This window comes from Megascapheus bottae, chromosome X (genome assembly GCF_031878675.1).
Source record: "Megascapheus bottae isolate mThoBot1 chromosome X, mThoBot2.hap1, whole genome shotgun sequence".
In the NCBI taxonomy this organism is placed as follows: domain Eukaryota; kingdom Metazoa; phylum Chordata; class Mammalia; order Rodentia; family Geomyidae; genus Megascapheus; species Megascapheus bottae.
The window spans coordinates 40,669,831-40,690,134 of record NC_143547.1 but is presented as its reverse complement, the minus strand read 5'-3'; the positions used below and the strand labels follow the sequence as shown (position 1 = coordinate 40,690,134).

The 20,304-nt window shown below is 41.9% G+C and overlaps 1 protein-coding gene across 1 annotated transcript; it reads right to left on the bottom strand.

The window, feature by feature from the left end:
• Window positions 1-4,203: 4,203 nt before the first annotated feature.
• On the bottom strand, window positions 4,204-14,675 carry Snx12 (sorting nexin 12). Its single transcript, XM_090326018.1, has 4 exons — window positions 14,407-14,675; window positions 8,218-8,313; window positions 6,590-6,714; window positions 4,204-6,078 (listed from the first exon to the last, which is right to left on the bottom strand). The coding sequence occupies exons 1-4, from the start codon at window positions 14,569-14,571 to the stop codon at window positions 5,976-5,978; spliced, it is 489 nt and encodes a 162-aa protein (XP_090182144.1). The 5' UTR covers window positions 14,572-14,675; the 3' UTR covers window positions 4,204-5,975.
• Between the last annotated feature and the right edge of the window lie 5,629 nt (window positions 14,676-20,304).

The window sequence follows — 20,304 nt, the reverse complement described above, 5'->3', positions numbered from 1 at the left end:
GTGGCCTAGTGGTAGAGTGCTTGCCTAGCATGCATGAATCCCTGGGTTTGATTGCTTGGTACACATACACAGAAAATGCCAGAAGTGGTACTGTGGCTCAAGCATTAGAGGGTTAGCCTTGAGAAGCCAAAAGACAGTGAGTGCCCACGCCCTAAGTTCAAGCCCCAGGACTGACAGAAAAATAAATTAGAGTTTGGTGGGCCGGGAGTTTGGCCTAGTGGTTAAAGTGCTTGCCTAGCGTGCACGAAGATCCGGGTTCGATTCCTTGGTACCACATATATAGAAAAAGCCGGAAGTGGTACTGAAGCTCAAGTGGTAGAGTTCTAGCCTTGAGAAAGTCCAAGGACAGTGCTCAGGCCCTGAGCTCAAGCCCAGGACTGGCAAATAAATAAATAAATAAATAAAAATAAATTAGAGTTTGGGAGGAACACAAAAGCACAATGCCTCTGTTTCTCTGATCATATAAGATAATATTTATTGAAATGAAAAAGAGCTTTAAGATATCTCAGTGTGGCTCAGTTGTAGAGGCTGTTAAGTTTCATTCCTTCCAGCACCCCCCAAAAAAAGTATCTTTCAGATCATTTAATTAAATCTCTTTATTTTTTAGTTTGAAAAAACAGACCAAAATGCTGAAACAATTTGCCCAAGAACCTAAACAGCTAGCTCCAAAAGTCAGGATCATATCCCAACCCTAGTACTCTTTCTGCTTTTTCAAAATTTTTTGGTGGGTCATGGGTCTTGCACTCTGGGCCTGGGCTCTGTCCCTGAGCTCTTCAGCTCAAGGCTACCACCCTACCCTTGAACCAAACCCCACCTCCCATTTTCTAGCAGTTAACTGGAGATAAAAGTGTCAGGTTCTATTGTACCCAGACTGGCTTTGAACCTTGATCCTCAGATCTCAGCCTTCTAAGTAGCTAGGATTACAGGCGTGAGCCACTGCACCCAGCTCTTTTCAAATATTCTTGAGTCTTCAGGCTAACAACATATTATTAACATTTGAAGTCTTAGAATATTAGGCATCCCGGGCCGGGAGTTTGGCCTAGTGGTAGAGTGCTTGCCTAGCATGCACGAGGCCCTGGGTTCAATTCCTTGGTACCACATACCTTCACTTTCCCTACATCAAATAGTTTATTATCTAAATATATTCAAAATACCATAGAAACCATTTATTTAAAAGAAACCTGATTTAAAGAACTTTTGTGATATCAATAATTACCTCCAGTTTGCCTGTTCTATACTTTTTTCTTTTCAGAAAAGTGTGGACAATGGGGCAGACAGGTGATTCATGCCAGTAATCCTAGCTACTCAGGAGGCTGAGATCATAAGGTCACAGTTCAAACCAGCTCAGGCAGACAAATCCAAGACTCTAATCTCCAATTAAATAGTAAAAAGCCAGAAGTGGAGCTGTGGCTCAAGGGGCAGAGCACAAGCCTTGAGCAAAACACACACATACACACACACACACACACACACACACACACACACACACACACACACAAAGCAGGGACAGACACTGAAAAAAAGAGGGGAAGGTAAAAAAGAAATCAAAATAAAATGAGGGGGCTGGGAGTTTGGCCTAGTGGTAGAGTGCTTGCCTAGTATGCATAAAGGCCCAGGTTCAATTCCTCAGTACCACATACATACAAAAAAGCCGGAGTGGTGCTGAGGCTCAAGTGGTAGAGCTCTAGCCTTGAGAAAGTCCAAGGACAGTGCTCAGGCTCTGAGCTCAAGCCCAGGACTGGCAAAAAAATAAAATAAAATAAAATAAAATAAAATGAGGAAATAATTTTTTGTATAAGCAAGGTAAAAGAGATAAGAGGAATAAAAGGTTGGTGAGTGTTCAGGAAGGGAGTAGCAGAGAACTACATGCTAAATTAGTCCCAAGGAGTTTATATTTTAAAAGTAAACTTGGAATACTATGATGTATAAATGGAAATAACAACCACCTATCCTTCAGGCTATAATTAAAGTTGTATCCAGTTTTAGACTCTGTGACTTAGGGACATGTGAGGATCTTGGAGAGATTTCAGAATTATAAAGATAAAAGGGTTAAAAAATGAGCCAAGTGAGGAAAAATTAGAACTGTTATTGTGTCTAGGAGACTACCACGGGTGACTCAACAAACCCTCAAGGACATGAAGAAATATCTATTCCACTGAGCAGCTGGTCCACATTTCCCCAGAAGAAAGTAATTTTACTTCAATTATTACCCCAGATATTTCAACATAGAAGAATCTCACCTAGGAAATCTATGATACAAAAGCTCCTGAGAAGCTTGCTGTTGTTCACCTCTCTAGCTTTTACTTGCCCAACTCCTAATCTTCAAGAATGGGGCAAGGGTCGATAAGGCATCTTTGGAATGTGAGGATGTAGGCTTCTTTTAGGTATAGCTATGTGTAAAATGTTTTGTTAGTCTGTCTTCCAGATTCCAGTATAAGATTGAGCCCTTTCTGTGCTACGAATAAGGAGGATTCATTAGTAGTAAATATTTAGATATGAGTGTAAACTTTAATTCCTTATAAAACTATGCTTTGCCACAAAATAAATGGGTAAGACAGCTTGGGTTTACAGTCCTTGCAAGACCTAATTACTTTGCTAAAATGGCCACTTTGACTCCAAAGAGAAGAAATTTCACTGGTCTGATACTAAAAGAAAGAAAGAAAAAAGACTGGATAATTAACCAGATAAATCTGAGACTCTTTTCTTACTTTGTCTCTGGCATTTTTGCCTGATATAGAAATCTCTTTTAGTCCAGAATATGCAGAAAGAGAATGTCAGTATACTTTACTTGTACCATGACCAGTCCACCCTGTGTGCTAGCTTTTAGCACAGAGCTGGGCAAACAAGACTTAACTAGCATTTGTTAAACAAATGTCATCTGTCCAAACCTTTCTTACTTTATATCAAAGCTACTTTTTCTAGAATTTCCAGGCCATTCTCTAATGCTGTTGCCTAAGGTGATATCTCTTTACTCTTCCTTTCCTTTGTTTCACAGTGATACCTATATTTTTTTCTCATTCTCCCAGATCCCTTTGTTCATCTCATTCCTCACCTATCAAAAGCCTCTTAACAACCTCGTTTTAGCTATCCCTTTTCTACTTTCCTCTTAAGTCATCTTAATTTCCTGATCATTTAGGCACATCAACGGAAGGTGTTGGGGACTCAAGTTTGGCCTAGTGGTAGTGTTTGCCTAGCATGCATGAAGACCTAGGTTCTATTCCTCGGTACCACATACATAGAAAAAAAGCGGGAAGTAGTGCTGATGCTCAAGTGGTAGAGCTCTAGCCTTGAGAAAGTCCAAGGACAGTGCTCAGGCCCTCAGTTCAAGCCCAGGACTGGCAAAAAAGAGAAGGTTTTATACCTTCTTTTCCATATTGAGCTTTCTTTGATTTTCCAAACGATGAGATTCCTACCTCATTCCAATCCTTCCCAAAACCCCCTGTGTATAGGAAATCATTTCAGAACACATTGGTCAACTGAAAATATCAATTCATCAAAAGTTCCCAAGAGATCACCCACCTTTCTGTCTGCAACAAATCAATTTGAAAAGCAACAAAATGTCAATTGAGGTAAAAAGCCTGTGAAAGAAATAGTGTTTCTTGGTGGTGTGTGGGTGTATCCGAGGATGAGTATGTGTGTTGTTTATGTACACATATACACATACAAACATATGTATAATATGAATATATTATACCCAAGTTAGCACAAGTCTGCAGCTCAAAACCAAATATGCTAAACCACAGGTACTGTGTACTTATGGCTACTTCCTGGGAGCCAATGTTTTCTTTCTGTGTCAAAGTCAATTGCAAGATGCAAAAAGGGGGGCCGGGAGTTTGGCCTAGTGGTTAAAGTGCTTGCCTAGCATGCATGAAGACCCGGGTTCGATTCCTTGGTACCACATACATAGAAAAAAAAGCCGGAAGTGGTGCTGAGGCTCAAGTGGTAGAGCTCTAGCCTTGAGAAACTCCAAGGACAGTGCTCAGGCCCTGAGCTCAAGCCCAGAACTGGCAAAAAAAAAGATGCAAAAAAGGTTAAGTATATAATAATTGAACTAGAGTGTTAGGATCTACTTTTGTAATGTCGGTGCAAAACTTACTTTACACCCCAAGACACTGGCCATGTTATATGACTTACACACAATACCCAGCATATCCACCACACTAAGAATGATTAAATGTACAACATAAGGAGAAAAACAGAGGCTTGCTTCACAGTGGTTTAATATGAACAAAGTTGAATATGACATTGTCTGACAGAAGAACAAACAGTTTGCTGAAGAAAAGCCCCAAGTCAGGATATATACATAGCAGAGATGGGGCCTTAAACTCTCAGCATTTGTGCACAATGAAAAGAGGAAGTCTTTAAAAAAAAACGTCTATAACAGAGAATACAAATCAAAAGGCAGCAACAATACCAACACTGGTGAGGTGGGAAAGGGTGCAGAGCCTATCTCTAGCAGCTGCTCAGCCTCTGGACAGGCTCAGCAACTAGAGAGATGATCTGTCTCATGGAACCTCAATATTTAGATAGGTTCCAAATCCTACGACAAACCCCAAAATCCTAATCTCTCTGATCAGGGGCACATCAGAACTGGTAACCCTTTCCCCACCCCCACCCCAGAAACTACTCCAATACTTGCATGATAGGGAGTCTAAGCAAAGAGCCCCAACTTTCACGTGGCAGCAAAAGTTTCCTTGCTCTCATCTCACCACTTTGAGGAATAGCGTGCCCCAGTAAACAAACCACTACCTCCCAGACAAAAGTCCAGGACAGCTCAGTCTCAGCAAGCTGCTTTAGCCTCTGTAAAATTTAGGAAATCCATACCCAGGTACTAGCCTAAGTTCAGGACCTGGGGACAAGGCTGGAGTTCCATGGGAAACAAGTGCAGTCAGTTCAATAACCCTGTGACCAAGTTGGGGAAGGCAACTAACAACTCTTGCCCCTGAGCCCCATTCAACAGCTCAAAAGTGCTTAGCAGAAATCAAGAGACTGTGTGGTTTGTGTGCTTCTGCCCTTGGGAGAGCACTAAAAGGGTGGAGAAACGGAGGGTCGAAGGAGGAAAGTGATGAATTCCTTCCCTACCAGAGAAACCTAGAACATGATTGACTCCCACCGTTCTGGGGAACACCTGACAGTGGTGAATTATCTCCACCCCTTGACCCACCAAACCCACAAAACTAACCTTTAAGTAGAAAGGGCTTGGGAAGGAAGAACTGTTGGCCCATACTCACCTGCTGGTGAGAAAAACTAGGCAGCCAGAGTAAGGAGCCACAGAGGGAGAGGGGCTAGGCAATAGGAGCTCCCCTACTGCCCTATGGCTTTCTTCTGACTGTACAGCAGCCATGATGAGGGGCCCAGGAAACCCGCACACCTTGCACTACACACCAGACTGCTTAAATTCTAGGATTACTGCCATGGAAAAGCAACAAGGGAGAAAGGGAAAGCAGCAAAATAAACTTGAGAAAACTGGGAGTAGGTTTAAAGGAAACAAGGAGAGCTTTGGGGATCTCTACCACCTTCTCAAAAAGGAAAACGTTCATGCAGGTAGGAAAGGCAGGGCTTTTTGTTGTTGTTTTTGTTTTGTTTTGTTTTTCCCTGCTCAGTGGTCCTGGTTAAACTTAAGAATAAGAAAAAAAATCCCCTGGACTTGCAGCATCAGTATGAATACAAGTGCTTTCCAGCAAAGCCCCCCTCCCCCCAAGGTTAGCCGACTGGCATAGGTAAATACGCCCCAAATTACCTTCCAGTCCAACTCCCCACCCACCCACCCCCAATCCCAAGCAAAGAGCATCTGCCTGTGGTTTCCCTAGCACAGTGCCCACACGGTGTATTCAAGTACCAAGGGGCACAATGTCAGACAGTCTATCAGGCCAGGGGATGGGTAGCCAACTTCAGATCAAAGAGAGAGAAAGGCTTAGTGTAAAAACCAATGTCATTTCAGCAGGAAAGTAGAGGGCAAGTGGTGAGAGGGGCTCCTATTGGCGCACCTTCCCAGGGACGTAGTTCCTGTCAATTGCCTCCTCCTGCAGGAACATGTGTAGGCAGCGTTCATTCTGAGCCAGTGGGTGCCCAGCAATTCTATAAAGAGACCAAGACACTTGTCAGTAGTATAACTAGCAGACTGATAGCAGTCTGGAGTTGGGAATAAAGACAAGGCTAGCCCTAAGGATTGAGCCAATTGCAGTATGGTACCACCGCAATATTCTAGACAGGAAAGGTGATTGAACTGCAAAGGGGGATTATCCATAAGTAAAAGCATTAGCATGCAATGCCATCTCAGATCAGACATCCAAGACCAGAACTCAAAGATATAAAATTTTACATCCAACCAATCCAACACACAATCAGATCACATGACAGTATGCTTTATGCAATGATGGGATAGACAGAACATACAGAAAGACTGAGAATATAGTCAGAAGTATCCTGATTGACAGGGCAGCTCAAAGGTAGAATATTTGCCTCTAACACGTGCAAGATAATTTTGGTAACCAGCACACTACCCGCCCCCACAACCTCCCACACACACACACACAAAGACAGCACAATAGCAAAAGTATCAAGCGGAGCCTCTAGGAATTTAGCTTACTTATTAATAAACTGTTCAAGGCCCTGCCTCCTTTCTTCAATGAATGACTCCTCAAAGATCCCTTCATCTCCTCTGAAAGGGAGCTGCCGCTTCAAGGCTTTCCCAGGCAGTGGTGGTACTACAATCTGCAAGCAGATACAAATTATCAGCCATAAAGGAGAGGGGAAGAAAGGGAATGTAAATTCCTGTACAGCGTGTGATAAGAGGAGTGAGATTTTATTTTAATACAATGTAAACGTGTGGAAAGGGAATAATGAGATCCTCCCCTGTAAGCAAATCTGAAAAATTTCTGGATAACTCATTTCTTATTTGGAATAATATTCATCCTATCCCACGGTCAGCAACTTTCAAGAACTAAGATCTTACAATATAGCCAGGATAATTCAGACTTAATCTTAGCTACTCAGGAAGCTGAGATCTGAAGATCACGATTCAAAGCAGGAAAGGAAAGTCCATGAGACTATTATTTCCAAGTAAGCATCAAAAAAGCTGGATGTGGCGCTGTGGCTCAAGCAGTATAACACTAGCTTAGGATTATCAAAACGAATTTCAGGAAGTGAAAATAAGAGGGTTTTTTCCCCTTTGAAAGAAACAAAAGTTCAATGGCAATATGACAATTCACCGGCCCTGAGTTCTAGCCCTAGAGCTGGCATTAAAAAAAAAAAAAAAAAAAGAAAGAGGGCCGGGAGTTTGGCCTAGTGGTTAAAGTGCTTGCCTAGCATGCATGAAGACCTGGGTTCGATTCCTCAGTATCACATACATAGAAAAAAGCCGGAAGTCGTGCTGAGGCTCAAGTGGTAGAGCTCTAGCCTTGAGAAAGTCCAAGGACAGTGCTCAGGCCCTGAGCTCAAGCCCAGGACTGGCAAAAAAAGAAAGAAAGAAAGAAAATAATCTACTAACTAAATTTTAGTTAGGCCTTTCTTGACACTCAACTTTCCTTCTTATTGGACTTGAAACTGGAATAAGAGTTTACTAGCTACTAAGGGAAGTAATACTTTAAAAAACCTGTCCTAGGCAGACACCGCCACATGTGGCCCTAGCCACTGCTACAGGCATTTTGTTCTCAGTGTCTTCAGGTATTGTCACACGTGGCCTTTAAAGCAGGAAAACTGTATCTAGTTGCACTTGAGATGTAAAATACCCCCAGGGAACTTGAAGGCTTAGAAAAGGAAAAAAAAGGACATAAACTAATTAATAAAGTTTATATCAATTTAAAACTTTCTCCGAAACTTACCTTTTTCAAGTTTCAAAAGGTATATATATATATATACTGGAATTTGGTATATGTGTGATCATCTTCTCTATTCCCTACAAGACTGTACAGACTATGATTTTATTGATTTATTTGCCCATCATGGGGTTTAGATACTCTCCCTGAACTGTTTTGCTCAAGGCTAGTGCTCTACTACTTTGAGCCACTGCTCTACTTCCTGGCTTTTGGAGTGGTTAGTTGAAGATAAGAGTCGCACAGATTTTTTTGGCCTAGGCTGGCCTCAAATCACAACTGTTAGTTTTCAGCCTCATGAGTAGCTAGGATTATAGGCATGCGCCATCACTGCCCAGCCAGACTGTGCCACCTTCTCAGCTTATGTGTATTTCTTCCTACAAGGGAACTACAAAGGCTATACCTTACTATCTCGCTCCAGTTCATTTTTCAGCCACTCAAAGTCACTGTAGCGCCGCCGTACACAGGACTCTTTCAGTTTGAAGATAGGTAGATTTGTCTACAGGAAAGAAAGAAATAAAGCAAAATGGTAAATAAGATTCAAGCTGGGGGTGGCCACTGATCAGAACCACTGGATAGATTTCAATGAAGAAATACTCCTGTAAGTCTAGAGATATAGTTCAGTGGTTAAAAAAAAAGGCATGGGGGGGGGTGGGTGGTGGGTGGGGGGGAAGGTGATGGGTACCAAGACATGTGAAAGGGTATCAATGTATGTGAATTAATGCACCTTCTATCTGGCAAATATCATGTAACCCTTTTACTAATTACAATAAAAAAATTATAAATTAAAAAAAAGAAAAAAAAGGCATGCACTGGTAGTTCACATCTATAATCCTCGGTACTCAGGGGGCTGAGATCTGAGGATCATAATTCAAATGCAACTTGAATCCTGCTGGGGCAGAAAAGTTCCTGTGAGACTCTTATCTCCAATTAACCACTGGAAAACAGGAAGTGGTGCTGTGTCTTAAGTGGCAGAGCGCTAGCCTTGAGCTCAAAGAGACTCAGGGAGAGCACCTCGGCCCTGAGTTCAAGTTCCAGAGCAAACAAACAAACAACTTACCTAGAATATGGGAGACCCTAGACTTGATCCCAGCACTACAAACAAAAAAAATAGCTTCTATCGACCATGCCCTTACAACCCACTCAAAACAGAATCAGATGAGTGCCAACATTACCATATACCCAAATCATGTCTTAAATGGCAATGAGTCCCTTGCTGGATGCTAATGGCTCACAGCTGTAATCCTAGCTACCCAGGAGACTGAGATCTGAGAATTCAAGTTCAAAGCCAGTAGGGGAAGAAAAGTCTGTCAGATTCTCATCTCTAATCAACCACCAAAAATTAGGGAGTAAAGATGTGGCTCAAGTGGTAGAATGCTAACTTTGAGCAAAAACAAAACAAAAAAATAAAAAACAAACAAGATGGGTACTGGTGGCTTAGGTTTATAATTCAAGCTACTCAGGATGCTGAGATATGAAGATCATAGTTCAAAGCAAGCCTGGACAGTAAACTCTGTGAGACTTATACCTAATTAATCAGCAAAAAGCAAGTGGGGCTGTGGCTCAAGTGGTAGAGCATTAGTCTTGAGCACAAAAGCTAAGGGACAGTGCCCAAGCCCTGAGTTTAAGCCCAGGACCAGCACAGGCACAAACACACACACACACACACACACACACACACACACACACGTTACTTGTTGGCACTGGGTTATGTGGCTCAGTGGTAGAGCATTTAATTCCATCCCTAATGATGAGCAAAGGCCTCCCTTCCTGCTTAGAAATATCCTACAAATAGATTCACAATCATATGCAAATATGTATATAGAAGAATTTTAACTAAACTGGCTAAATAATGTATGGTATATCTATATAGTGAGATACTATATAACTAAGAAAATAATCTGAAATACATACATACAGCAGTATGGAAAGATGTTATATGTGTAAAATCAAGTACAGAAATAGTGCGCATGTGTATGTATGTACACATGAAACCCTGGGTTAAATTCCTCAGTTCCACATACACAGAAAAAGCCAGAAGTGGTGCTGTAGCTCAAGTGGTATAGCCCTAGCCTTGAGAAAACCCAAGGACAGTGCCCAGGCCCTGAGTTCAAGCCCTAGGACTGGCAAAAGAAAATAATGATGAAAGTTTGTAATCACCTTATAATAACAATTTTTAATATGACCCAAAAGCTGCACATGTTGGTGAACACCTATAATTCTAGCATGAGAGTAAGACAGGAAGGTGATAAGTTTCAGGCCAGCCTGGGCTACATAGCCAGACCTTGTCTCAAAAAAAAAAGTCAAGTTCCCTGTAAAGAAAGAGATAAACACCTCCAAGCTATGCTTCCTTCTGTTTTTCCTTGAGATTCTTTCCATTCTTGAAGTCCTAGCTCAACTTCTCATTTCATCCAGAACCTCTTTCCTCACAACACCAGCTGGAAATTATGGCCTCCCTCCCCCTTGAACTCCTCTTACACTTATACTTCAGTATTGCTTGACATGGTATTGAGTTTAGGGTTGTTTTTTTCTTGGTTCTGGGACTAGAGCCTCATGAAGTCTAACTTGGCTTTTTTTTGCTCAAGGTTCTACCACTTGTCCCACAGCTCTGCTCTCACCTTTTTGGTCCTTAATTAGAGACAAGAGAGTTTTGGACTTTTCTGACTAAGCTAATTTCAAACCTCAAAGCTCCTATCTTGACCTAAATAGCTAGAACTATAGGAATGAGCTAGCAGCATTCAATGGATTTTTAAAACAGTATAGCCACTGGGCTGGAAGTTTGTCCTAGTGGTAGAGTGCTTGCCTAGCAAGCACCAATACCCGGGTTTGATTCCTCAGTACCATATATATACAAAAAGCCAGAAGTGGTGCTGTGGATCAAGTGGTAGAGCTCTAGCCTTGAGAAAGCCCAAGAACAGTATTCAGGCCCTAAGCTTAAGCCTCAGGATTGGCAAAGGAAAAAAAAAACACCATAGGTAGGCACTGGTTGCTCACACCTGTTAACCTAACCACACTCGAGGCTGAGATTTGAGGATTGTGGTTCAAAGTAAGCTTGGGCAAAAATGTCCATAAAACTCTTATCTCCAATTAACCATCAGAAAATCAGAAGTGGCATTGTGCCTCAAAGTAGTAGAATATTAGACTTGAGTAAAAGAGCTAAGGGACAGCTCCCAGGCCCAGAGTTCAAGTCCCACAAAAGACAAAAACAAACAAACAAAAAAGCTCCAATATGCATTGTTTTGATGACCTAACTAATCAAATTAAGATCTTATCAAATCAAGAACCATGACATCTTTTGCATTACCAAAATGCAGTTATTCAATACTTAATTACTCAATAGAGATCCTATACATCCACTTATTCTTCCCTTAATTCAAAACTTAATTCCTCAGTAGAGATCTTATATATCTACTTATTCTTCCCTTACCTACAAAAGGAAAAATGAATAGCCATTACAGTGTCCTGGCCCTGAGTTCAAGCCCTAGGACTGGCAATAAATTAGTAAAAAAATACTTACAAGAAACTAGAAACAGTGGTTGTTTCAGAAAAGAGAATCTCTAGAGGAAAAGGAGGGAGGACAACTTTATAGCATACCTTTGGTACTATTTGCATGTATTAACTCTTCAAAATAAATCATTATAGAAAACTTCTCAGAATTCCAGAAGAGGGAAAAAAGGCCCTTTATAGTATCATGTGATTCTATATGTCTATCAGGGTTCACTGCATATACTGTCATCCCTAAACAGTAGGACTTTAACTAATAGGCTTTGCAGAAGCTAAGAAAATACCAACTAAAAGAAAAAAAATACTAAGTAGATTCTTCCAAGACACAGACAGATCAATCACTGTCATTTTGTGAACTCCTAATTTGACCCACAAAAATGCTCTTATTTGGGGTCGGGATCATAGCCTAGTGGTAGAGTGCGTGCCTAGCACGCACAAAGCCCTGGGTTCAATTCCTCTGTACCACATACACAGAAAAAGCCGGAAGAAGTGCTGTGTCTCAGGTGGTAGAGCACTAGCCTTGAGAAAGTCAAGGATAGTGCCCAGGCCCTGAGTTCAAGCCTCAGGACTAGCAAAAAAAATTCTATTATTGCCCTTCTTTCTCAAAATGGTGACAATAAGAGCCTTTCATCTCAGCATCTAGCCACCTAAGGAAGAAGCTGTTTTACATTAGGATAGCACCTGGGCATCAAGCTACAAATCATATCAAGAAACTAGAATAGAATATCAAGGCTCCTTTGGCTCTGCCCAAAAGAAGCAAAGCTGAAGTCCACAAAGAAACCAACATATGTAACAGAGTGTGTGTGTGTGTGTGTGTGTGTTTATTCATGTTAGGTCACCATAAATCTTCTCCAATTCCCCCATGTTGAAAGTAGGATTACTTCTTGAGCAAAATGAAAGAGAATAGCTTTAGCAATATTTAGTCTGTGGGTTTGAATTAGTTGAAGATGGTGTACTCAGCATTTATGAGCCTGAGGTTCAATCCTGAACACAAGAAGAAATAAGTACAAATGATTTTACCAGTGTTCCCCAAAATGGAGTTCAATTTAAAAAAAAAATTAAGGGCCGGGAGTTTGGCCTAGTGGTTAAAGTGCTTGCCTAGCATGCATGGAGACCCGGGTTCGATTCCTCGGAACCACATACATAGAAAAAAGCCAGAAGTGGTGCTGAGGCTCAAGTGGTAGAGCTCTAGCCTTGAGAAAGTCCAAGGACAGCGCTCAGGCCCTGAGCTCAACCCCAGGACTGGCAAAAAAAAAAAAATTAAACGCCTACAGAGCCATATAAATCAATGCAAGCAATACAGAAGTAACAAAACTGACAGACTATGGAATACCATGACCTCTCACCAGCATTATACAATTGGAAATAATGGGAAAGGGCTGATGATGGAAAGGTTCATGTGGGTTTTGCACACTCAAGATCTGCAACCAACCCTTGACATTTATTAGACATTTTGTTGGTTTGTTGTTTCAATACTTGAAATATAGAGCTACTCATTCACAATCCCTTTTAGGGAACACTAATATCTCCAAAATAGCACAGCACAGAATTTATGTACTGAACAAGTCTTGCTCCCTTATGTAACTAAGTTTTCTACCACTAAGTCCCCTGTTTTTATCATACTGTGGAGGACCTAAATTCCATACTTCTCCAAAGAGAGGATTTCAGATAAGTCTTAGCTATGTGTAAGACAAATGCTTCTCATGTTTTGCTATTCACTGTTCTTTCTTCAATTTGGACTTGTGCCCAACTTGAATTTGGAGATCGTCATTGCATGAGCTTCCAAAGCACAGGTGAGAGGTCCCAGTTTTCCATTCAATTCATTCACTGCAAAATGATAGATACTCTTTTAGGTCTTCAATAATGCTTGAGTAAGATGTTATCCATAGAGAAAAATGGTAGCTCACTAGCCTGAGAAGCAAATGTAAGAAAAAGTCGAAAATGGTGCTTACATTTCTTAACCTATAACCAGTTCAACTAAGGAAAAAAATCTGCAAACCATGTACTCTTTCTGCACATTCCATCCTTGTACTGTGGACTAAGCACTAGAGAATAAAGTCCTCTGTGGAGCACACTGGAAGAAGCCACTCCTTGAGCAGTTCTGAAATGTCATGGATTAAGGGATGTACAGATCAGGGACAGAATCCAAAAGGTTAATCTGGAATGGAAAAGTTAAATGGTCTTTCCTATACAGACAATCCAAGTAAGCACTCATAACTACTGAGGTAAACATTCTAGATACTTCAAATCTAAAGGATCAGCACATGATGAGAGCAGCAACTGACAATCCGTCAAGTTCAGTGAAGGGCCAGGTTTCAGTGAAATACAGCCATGTGGCACCTGAGGAAACTTAAGCAAAAAATATTTCTCTCATGATGAATTGAGTTACATTGATCAAGATGTATTATGCTAGTCACCTGCCTTGTTGAGCTGAAACCCCTTTGTAGAAGTACTTAAAACATTTTTAAAGTAAATAAGTCAAATATTTCCCTCCTTTAGATGTTAATTCAAGGAAGTACTGAGTTTCAAGGAAACTCCTTTTGTATTTCTTCTCCCACAAACCCACTGTTTTCTTTTCCTGGAGTCTAACTTCCCTTTAACCTAGAGCCTTTGCTTAACTCCATCATCCCAGAGAGGCCTCACTGGGAAGAACCTTGGGCCTTCCTGCCCTCCGTCTTTAGACTAGCCAGTATAACCTAGTTTAGTTATGAGACTCAGTGATAAGTCGCCGAGGCTTTCCATCCCCCCCCCCAGCCCTCTTCCACTCTCCCTTTCCTTCCGTCAGTCATGATTCCTATCTACTTGAATTCCTCACTAATCTTTGTCCATCATCCCCACCCTGTCCAGCCATGCTTCGTGGGAACTTGTTTTCTCTGAAAGCTCCCCCCACCACCGTGTGGTGTCCCCCTCTGGAGTTTTTTGTATCCTCAGGCCACAGCTGAGTCTGCAGACCTCTCTCCAAACCTAGTAAGTCCCTAACCCCCAAATGACCCCTTCAAGTGTCTTCTCAGTTAGCTGTCCCCATGGCAGCCCGAACCACCCCCACCCCCCATCCTCCCTCAGCTGTCTCCCTCACCCCGTGACTCACCCGCATGCGAACCTCATAGGTGGTGAAGCGCGCGCGGCCCACGCCCACTGTCTGTGGATTAAAGATGTCGATCTCCAGGAAGTTACTTGGCGGCCCGTAAGCATCGGTCAGGTCCTGTGGCTTCGAGTTAAGGCGCCGAGTGTCAGCTACTGCCGTGTCCGACATCTTTCCGAAGGAGAGACCCGGACCCGGGAGGGAGGGGGGGAAACAGAGGCCAGAGGCAAGAGCGCGCACAGCCCCTCCCGCTTGCAAAATAACCAGCCAGCCCACAGATGGCGGCGGCGCGCACGCGCAGGCGCGCCCACACAGCTGCGCACGCGCGTGCCGCCCGGCTGGGGCCCTGCGTGCTGAATAATAGCCAAGCTGTTGGCTGCACGTCCCTTACGGAAGAAGCCTCATCCAGGCTTCCGGGTGGTGGTGGTGGCTGCCCTGGAACCTGCATCTCCAATGCGCACCATCCAATACCCAGAGAAGTACCACGGGCAGGCTCTGCCAATCCTCACTGCTCAACCCAAGAAATTGTTTGAGAGAGTGTATAAATCAGTCCTGGGCACTGCCCCATGAGCAAGAATCCTGCCGTAATCGGCCAAAGCCCATTGACCTGAATTAACCGGGGTTTTCTGCGAAAATAGAAGGGTGATCTCTAGAGGGTGGGCTTCCAAGAACCAGTACTAAAAACCTAAAATGCAAGCCTGCCACCCGTGCCAGTGATCCTTTCAATTCATGCTTCCACAGTTGAGCTCACAACACTACACAGTGCTAGAAAAGCAATGAACTAGAGTGGAATAAATAAAGTAGGACTTCTTGTTCTCGGTTTTCAGGAAAACTACATCTATCTTCATTCTTCACATACTGGTATTGTAAAAGCTAACTCCAGGTATACTACAGGTCTCAGCATATTTGAGGCTACTCATTTCACACTTCTTTCTTTTTTTTGTCAGTTGTGGGGCTTGAACTCTGGGCTCTTCAGTTCAAGGCTACCATTCTACCACTTGAGCCGCAGCACCACTTCCAACGCATTTTCTATTTCCAACTTGCATAACTCCAAACTTGCCAACGCTCTGACGTTACTGCCATCCATAATGGAGATATAATGTCTACCTTACTAAAGTTTATACATGCCCTACATTAAAGAGTAGACATATGCTAATATCATTTCAGCTTTCCTCTTCCTTTCACCTGCTCTCTGCTTAAATATGTATTTCTATTGTCACTAATGCCTGAATTTTTTTGCCAGTCCTGGACTTGGGTTCAGAGCCTCAGCACTGTCCTTGTACTTTCTCGAGGCTAGAGCTCTACTGCTTGAGCCACAGCAACACTCCTAGCTTTTTTGTATGTATGTGGTACCGAGGGATTGAACCTGGGTCTAGGCAAGCATTCTACCATTAGGCCAAACTCCCATCCCCTGATGCCTGAAATTCTTATACTAAAACAGAAATCTGAGTTCACAATTAAGTTACTTATTTCAACTTAACTGATATCTATGAAGCAAATACTTAATGCTAAGTACTGAAGTCCTAGAGTTAAATAACAGAATCTTGGGCACCAGTTGCTCACACCTATAATCCTATCTATTCAAAAGGCTGATATCTGAGGATCACTGAAGCTAGCCTGGACAAGAAATACAAGTGAAACTATACTATGATGATGATGGTGGTGGTGGTGGTGGTGATGGTGATGATGATGATGGTGGGGGGTGGGGAGTGTAGAATAAATGTACAAATGGGTTATAATTCTATAAGTCAAATTATGAGTACAGTGTTTCTTCGTTAATGCCCCTTCTTCAATCTCCATCATTTTCTCCTTCCCTTCCCTACTTTCAAGCTACATAGTTTAGTATTTGCTGTTTTCGCCTCTCTTTCTCCATTCATGTGTCCTCTGTTTTGTTTTCCTTTGAAACATATTTCCAACATGTGAGAAACTTATCTCCAATTAACCAAAAAAAAAGCAAAAAGTAGAAGTGTGCTTCAAGTAATAGAGCATGAACCTTGAATGGAAAACCCAAATGAAAACTCAAGACCTTGAATTCAAGCCCCAGTACACACAGAGACAAAATAATAAGAATAAGAATAATGATGATAGGCCGGGAGTTTGGCCTAGTGGTAGAGTGCTTGCCTAGCATGTACGAAGACCCACGTTCGATTCCTTGGTACCACATACTTAGAAAAAGCCAGAAGTGTTGCTGTGGCTCAAGTGGTAGAGCTCTAGCCTTGAGAAAAATCCAAGGACAGTGCTCAGGCCCTGAGTGTAAGCCCAGGACTGGCAAAAAAAAAAAAAGAATAATGATGATGTGGAGAGAGAGAGAGAGAAAGAGAGAGATGAGTTGTAGGCCAGGAGTTTGGCTTAGTGGTAGAGTGCTAGCCTAGCATGCACAAAGCTCTGGGTTGCAGTGCTTGATACCATATACACAGAAAAAACTGCAAGTGGTTCAAGCGGTAGAGAGCTTGCCTTGAGAAAGCTCAAGGATAGTGCCCAAGCCCTGAGTTCAAGCCTCAGGACTGACAAAAAAGATATGGTGATAATGTAGCAGAGGACTAAATTATGTGAGGCATGCATTGAAGCTGCCTAGGTTTAAATCCCTGCTTCCCAGCTGTGTGACCATGAACAACTTACACAGTTTTCCTCATACGTAAAATGGAAAAGATCAAAAGCTACCTCTGGAACGCCATGAGAACTTAATGAAATAAAATACTATATATACCAACAGTAAATGTTGAATAACTCTTAGCTACTTTACCACTAAGGATGAGAGAGAGGAAGAGAATTGAAAAATGACCTCTGAGTTTCTGATTTACTTAATTAGGTACCAGTGATTAAAGCTGAAATTACATTGTGAGTGGGAACAAGAAGGAAAATCTAGGAGAGAGTAAGGGACGTTGCCCAAAAAGAAATGTATTCATTACTTCACTTATGTAACGATAACCCCTCTCCATCACTTTTATAATAACAATAAACTGCTTTAAAAAATTGAAATTACAGAAAAAAAGAATAAATCTTAGAGGAAAGACAGTTCAGTTTAGATAAATTGGAGTTGTCTATGGAACACCCAGGTGGACGTGTCCAGCTGACAGCTGGAAATTCTTGCCTGCATGGAGCTTAAGGGCCTAGCCGGGATTAGAGATAGACTTGGGAGTTATCAGCATATATTATAAAAAGAAATATGTTTAGAGGCAAGAACACATTTAAAAGTTGGAAAGGCAGTTTGGGTGAGAACATGAATCCTTACAATTTAATCACCAAAAAGCTAGCCATGGACCTGTGATTCAAGTGGTAGAGAACTAGCCTTAACCAAAAAGTTCAGGGATAGCAACCAGGACCTAAATTCAAGCCCTATGATCGGCACAAGAAAGAAAAAGAGACAGACAGAGACAGAGACAGAGGGGAAGGAAGGAAGGAAGGAAGGAAGGAAGGAAGGAAGGAAGGAAGGAAGGAAGGAAGGAAGGAAGGGCGGGAAAGGAAGGGAAGGAGGGAGGGAGGGAGGGAGGGAGGAAGGAAGGAAGGAAGGAAGGCCGGACGGAAGGAAGGAAGGAAGGAAGGAAGGGAGGGAGGGAGGGAGGGAGGGAGGAAGGAAGGAAGGAAGGAAGGAAGGAAGGAAGGAAGGAAGGAAAGAAGGAAGGAAGGAAGGAAAGAGGAAAAGATGCAAGCAAGGAAGGAAGGTTTAGGGGCAATAAAGTATTTTTTAAATATTTGATTTTAAGAAAGCTTGTCTTGAGCACAAATGGCTTATGCTACTCAGCAGGCTGAATTCTAAGGATCCCTATTTCAAGCCAGTGTAGGCAGAAAAATTCAGTGAGACTGATACCTCCAATTAGCTACCCAATACTCAGGAGTATATATTTGGCCCAAATAGTAGAGCACTATGCCTGAATAAAAAATTTAAATTAAAAAAAAGTGAGAGTGCTAGGCCCTGAGTTCAAGCACCCATACTGGTGTTCCTGCACATGAGCACACACAGAAGAAAAAGAGATAAAGAGAGAGAACTTGTAATACGGGTTGTTGCTGGAGAACAAAGCAGAGTAGAAGACTGACCGCAGAGATAGTTTTTCTTTTTCATTCATTATGATTAGATACATTTAATTTTTAATGAAAAAAGGAGAGGAAAAACAATTTTAATTTTAAATGTTAGTTACCAAAAACTTTGGCTCCAAAATTTACTTTCAGTAATTTATCCTTAGAAATTACTTGGTAAGCCAGGTGAGGTGGCTCACGCCTGTAATCCTAGCTACTCAGGAGACTGAAATCTGAGGATTGAGGTTCAAAGCCAGGCCGAGCTCATCTCCAATTAATCACCAGAAAATGGAAGTGGCACTGTGGCTCAAGGGGTATGGTGGTAGCCTTGAGCTGAGGAGCTCAGGGACAGCCCAGTCTCAGAGTTCAAGTCCCATGATTGAAAGAAATTACTTGGTAATTTTATAAAGATACTACACAAAGATTTTTTTTACATTAAATACTTAAGTGCATACATCAGTCTTTCTTTTTTTGGTGGGATGTGTGTCATGGGGCTTGTACTCAAGGCCTGGGCACTGTCCTTAGGCTTTTTCAAGACTAGAGCTCTACCACTTGAGCCACAGCACCATTTCCGGCTTTGTTCTATGTATGTGGTACCGAGGAACTGAACCCAGGTCTTTGTGCAAGCTAGCCAAGCACACTACCAGTAGGCCAAACTCCCAGCCCTTCAACCCAAGATTTTTTTAAAGTAAATTCATTTTGTTTCCATACTTGGAGGCCATTTTCTTCTATTTTGTGAATTTGGGTGAGGGTTTTGTGTTTTCTTGGGATTTTTTTTAAGATGTTAATCTCATTACATTGCCCAGACTGATCCTCAAGTTGTAGACTCAAGCATCCTTCTACCCAAGGATCCCTAATAACTGGGACTACAACATACAGTGCTGTGTCTGGTTGGTGATTTTATTTATTAGACTAATCTTATACAGAAATAGCATAATTTTTATTTTCTAAGACTTTGAACCTCAGTCAGTCTCATTACAACCCAATCTCTTTTGTAAATGCCAAAATTCAAGGTTCTTCTATATGTGTTTTTAATATAATATTCTGGGATGGGGGCCGGGAGTTTGGCCTAGTGGCAGAGTGCTTGCCTAGTATGCACAAAGACCATTTTCTATGTATGTGGTTTGATTCCTGGGTACCACATACATAGAAAAAAGCTGGAAGTGGTGCTGAGGCTCAAGTGGTAGAGCTCTAGCCTTAAGATAGTCCAAAGACAGTGCTCAGGCCCTGACCTCAAGGCTGGCAATAAATAAATAAATAAAATATTCTGGGATGGGAATGTTGCTCAATAGTAAAGTATGTGCTAAGTATATGTGAGGTCCTAGGTTCAATTCCAGCACCCAAAAAATAATTTTGTGCACTTCTTCATATGAAATGATGTCCATGAAAGAGTAAGAAAAATGGGCAAAAATGTTTTAGTATACTATTTGTCTATTTATACTATACATATCATACCATTATAATATTATATATAGATATATGCCAAAATATAGCAAAGTATTATCTCATGGTGATAGAATTTCAGTTGGATTCATGCTGTTGTTGTTGTTGTTTTTTTGCTTGAACTCAGGGCCTGAGCACTGTCCTTGGGCTTTTTCTTCAAGGCTAACACTCTGCCACTTGAGCCACAGCACCATTTCTGGCTTTTTCTATGTATGTGGTACAGAGGACTCAAACCTGGGTCTTCATGGATGCTAGGCCAAACTCTGGCCCTTGACTTCATGTTTTTTTTTTGTTGTTGTTCTTTTGTTTTGTTGTTGTTGTTTTTATTCCAGTCCTGGGCTTGGGCTCAGGGCCTGAGCACTGTCCTTGGACTTTCTCAAGGCTAGAGCTCTACCACTTGAGCCTCAGCACCACTTCCGGCTTTTTTCTATATGTGGTACCAAGGAA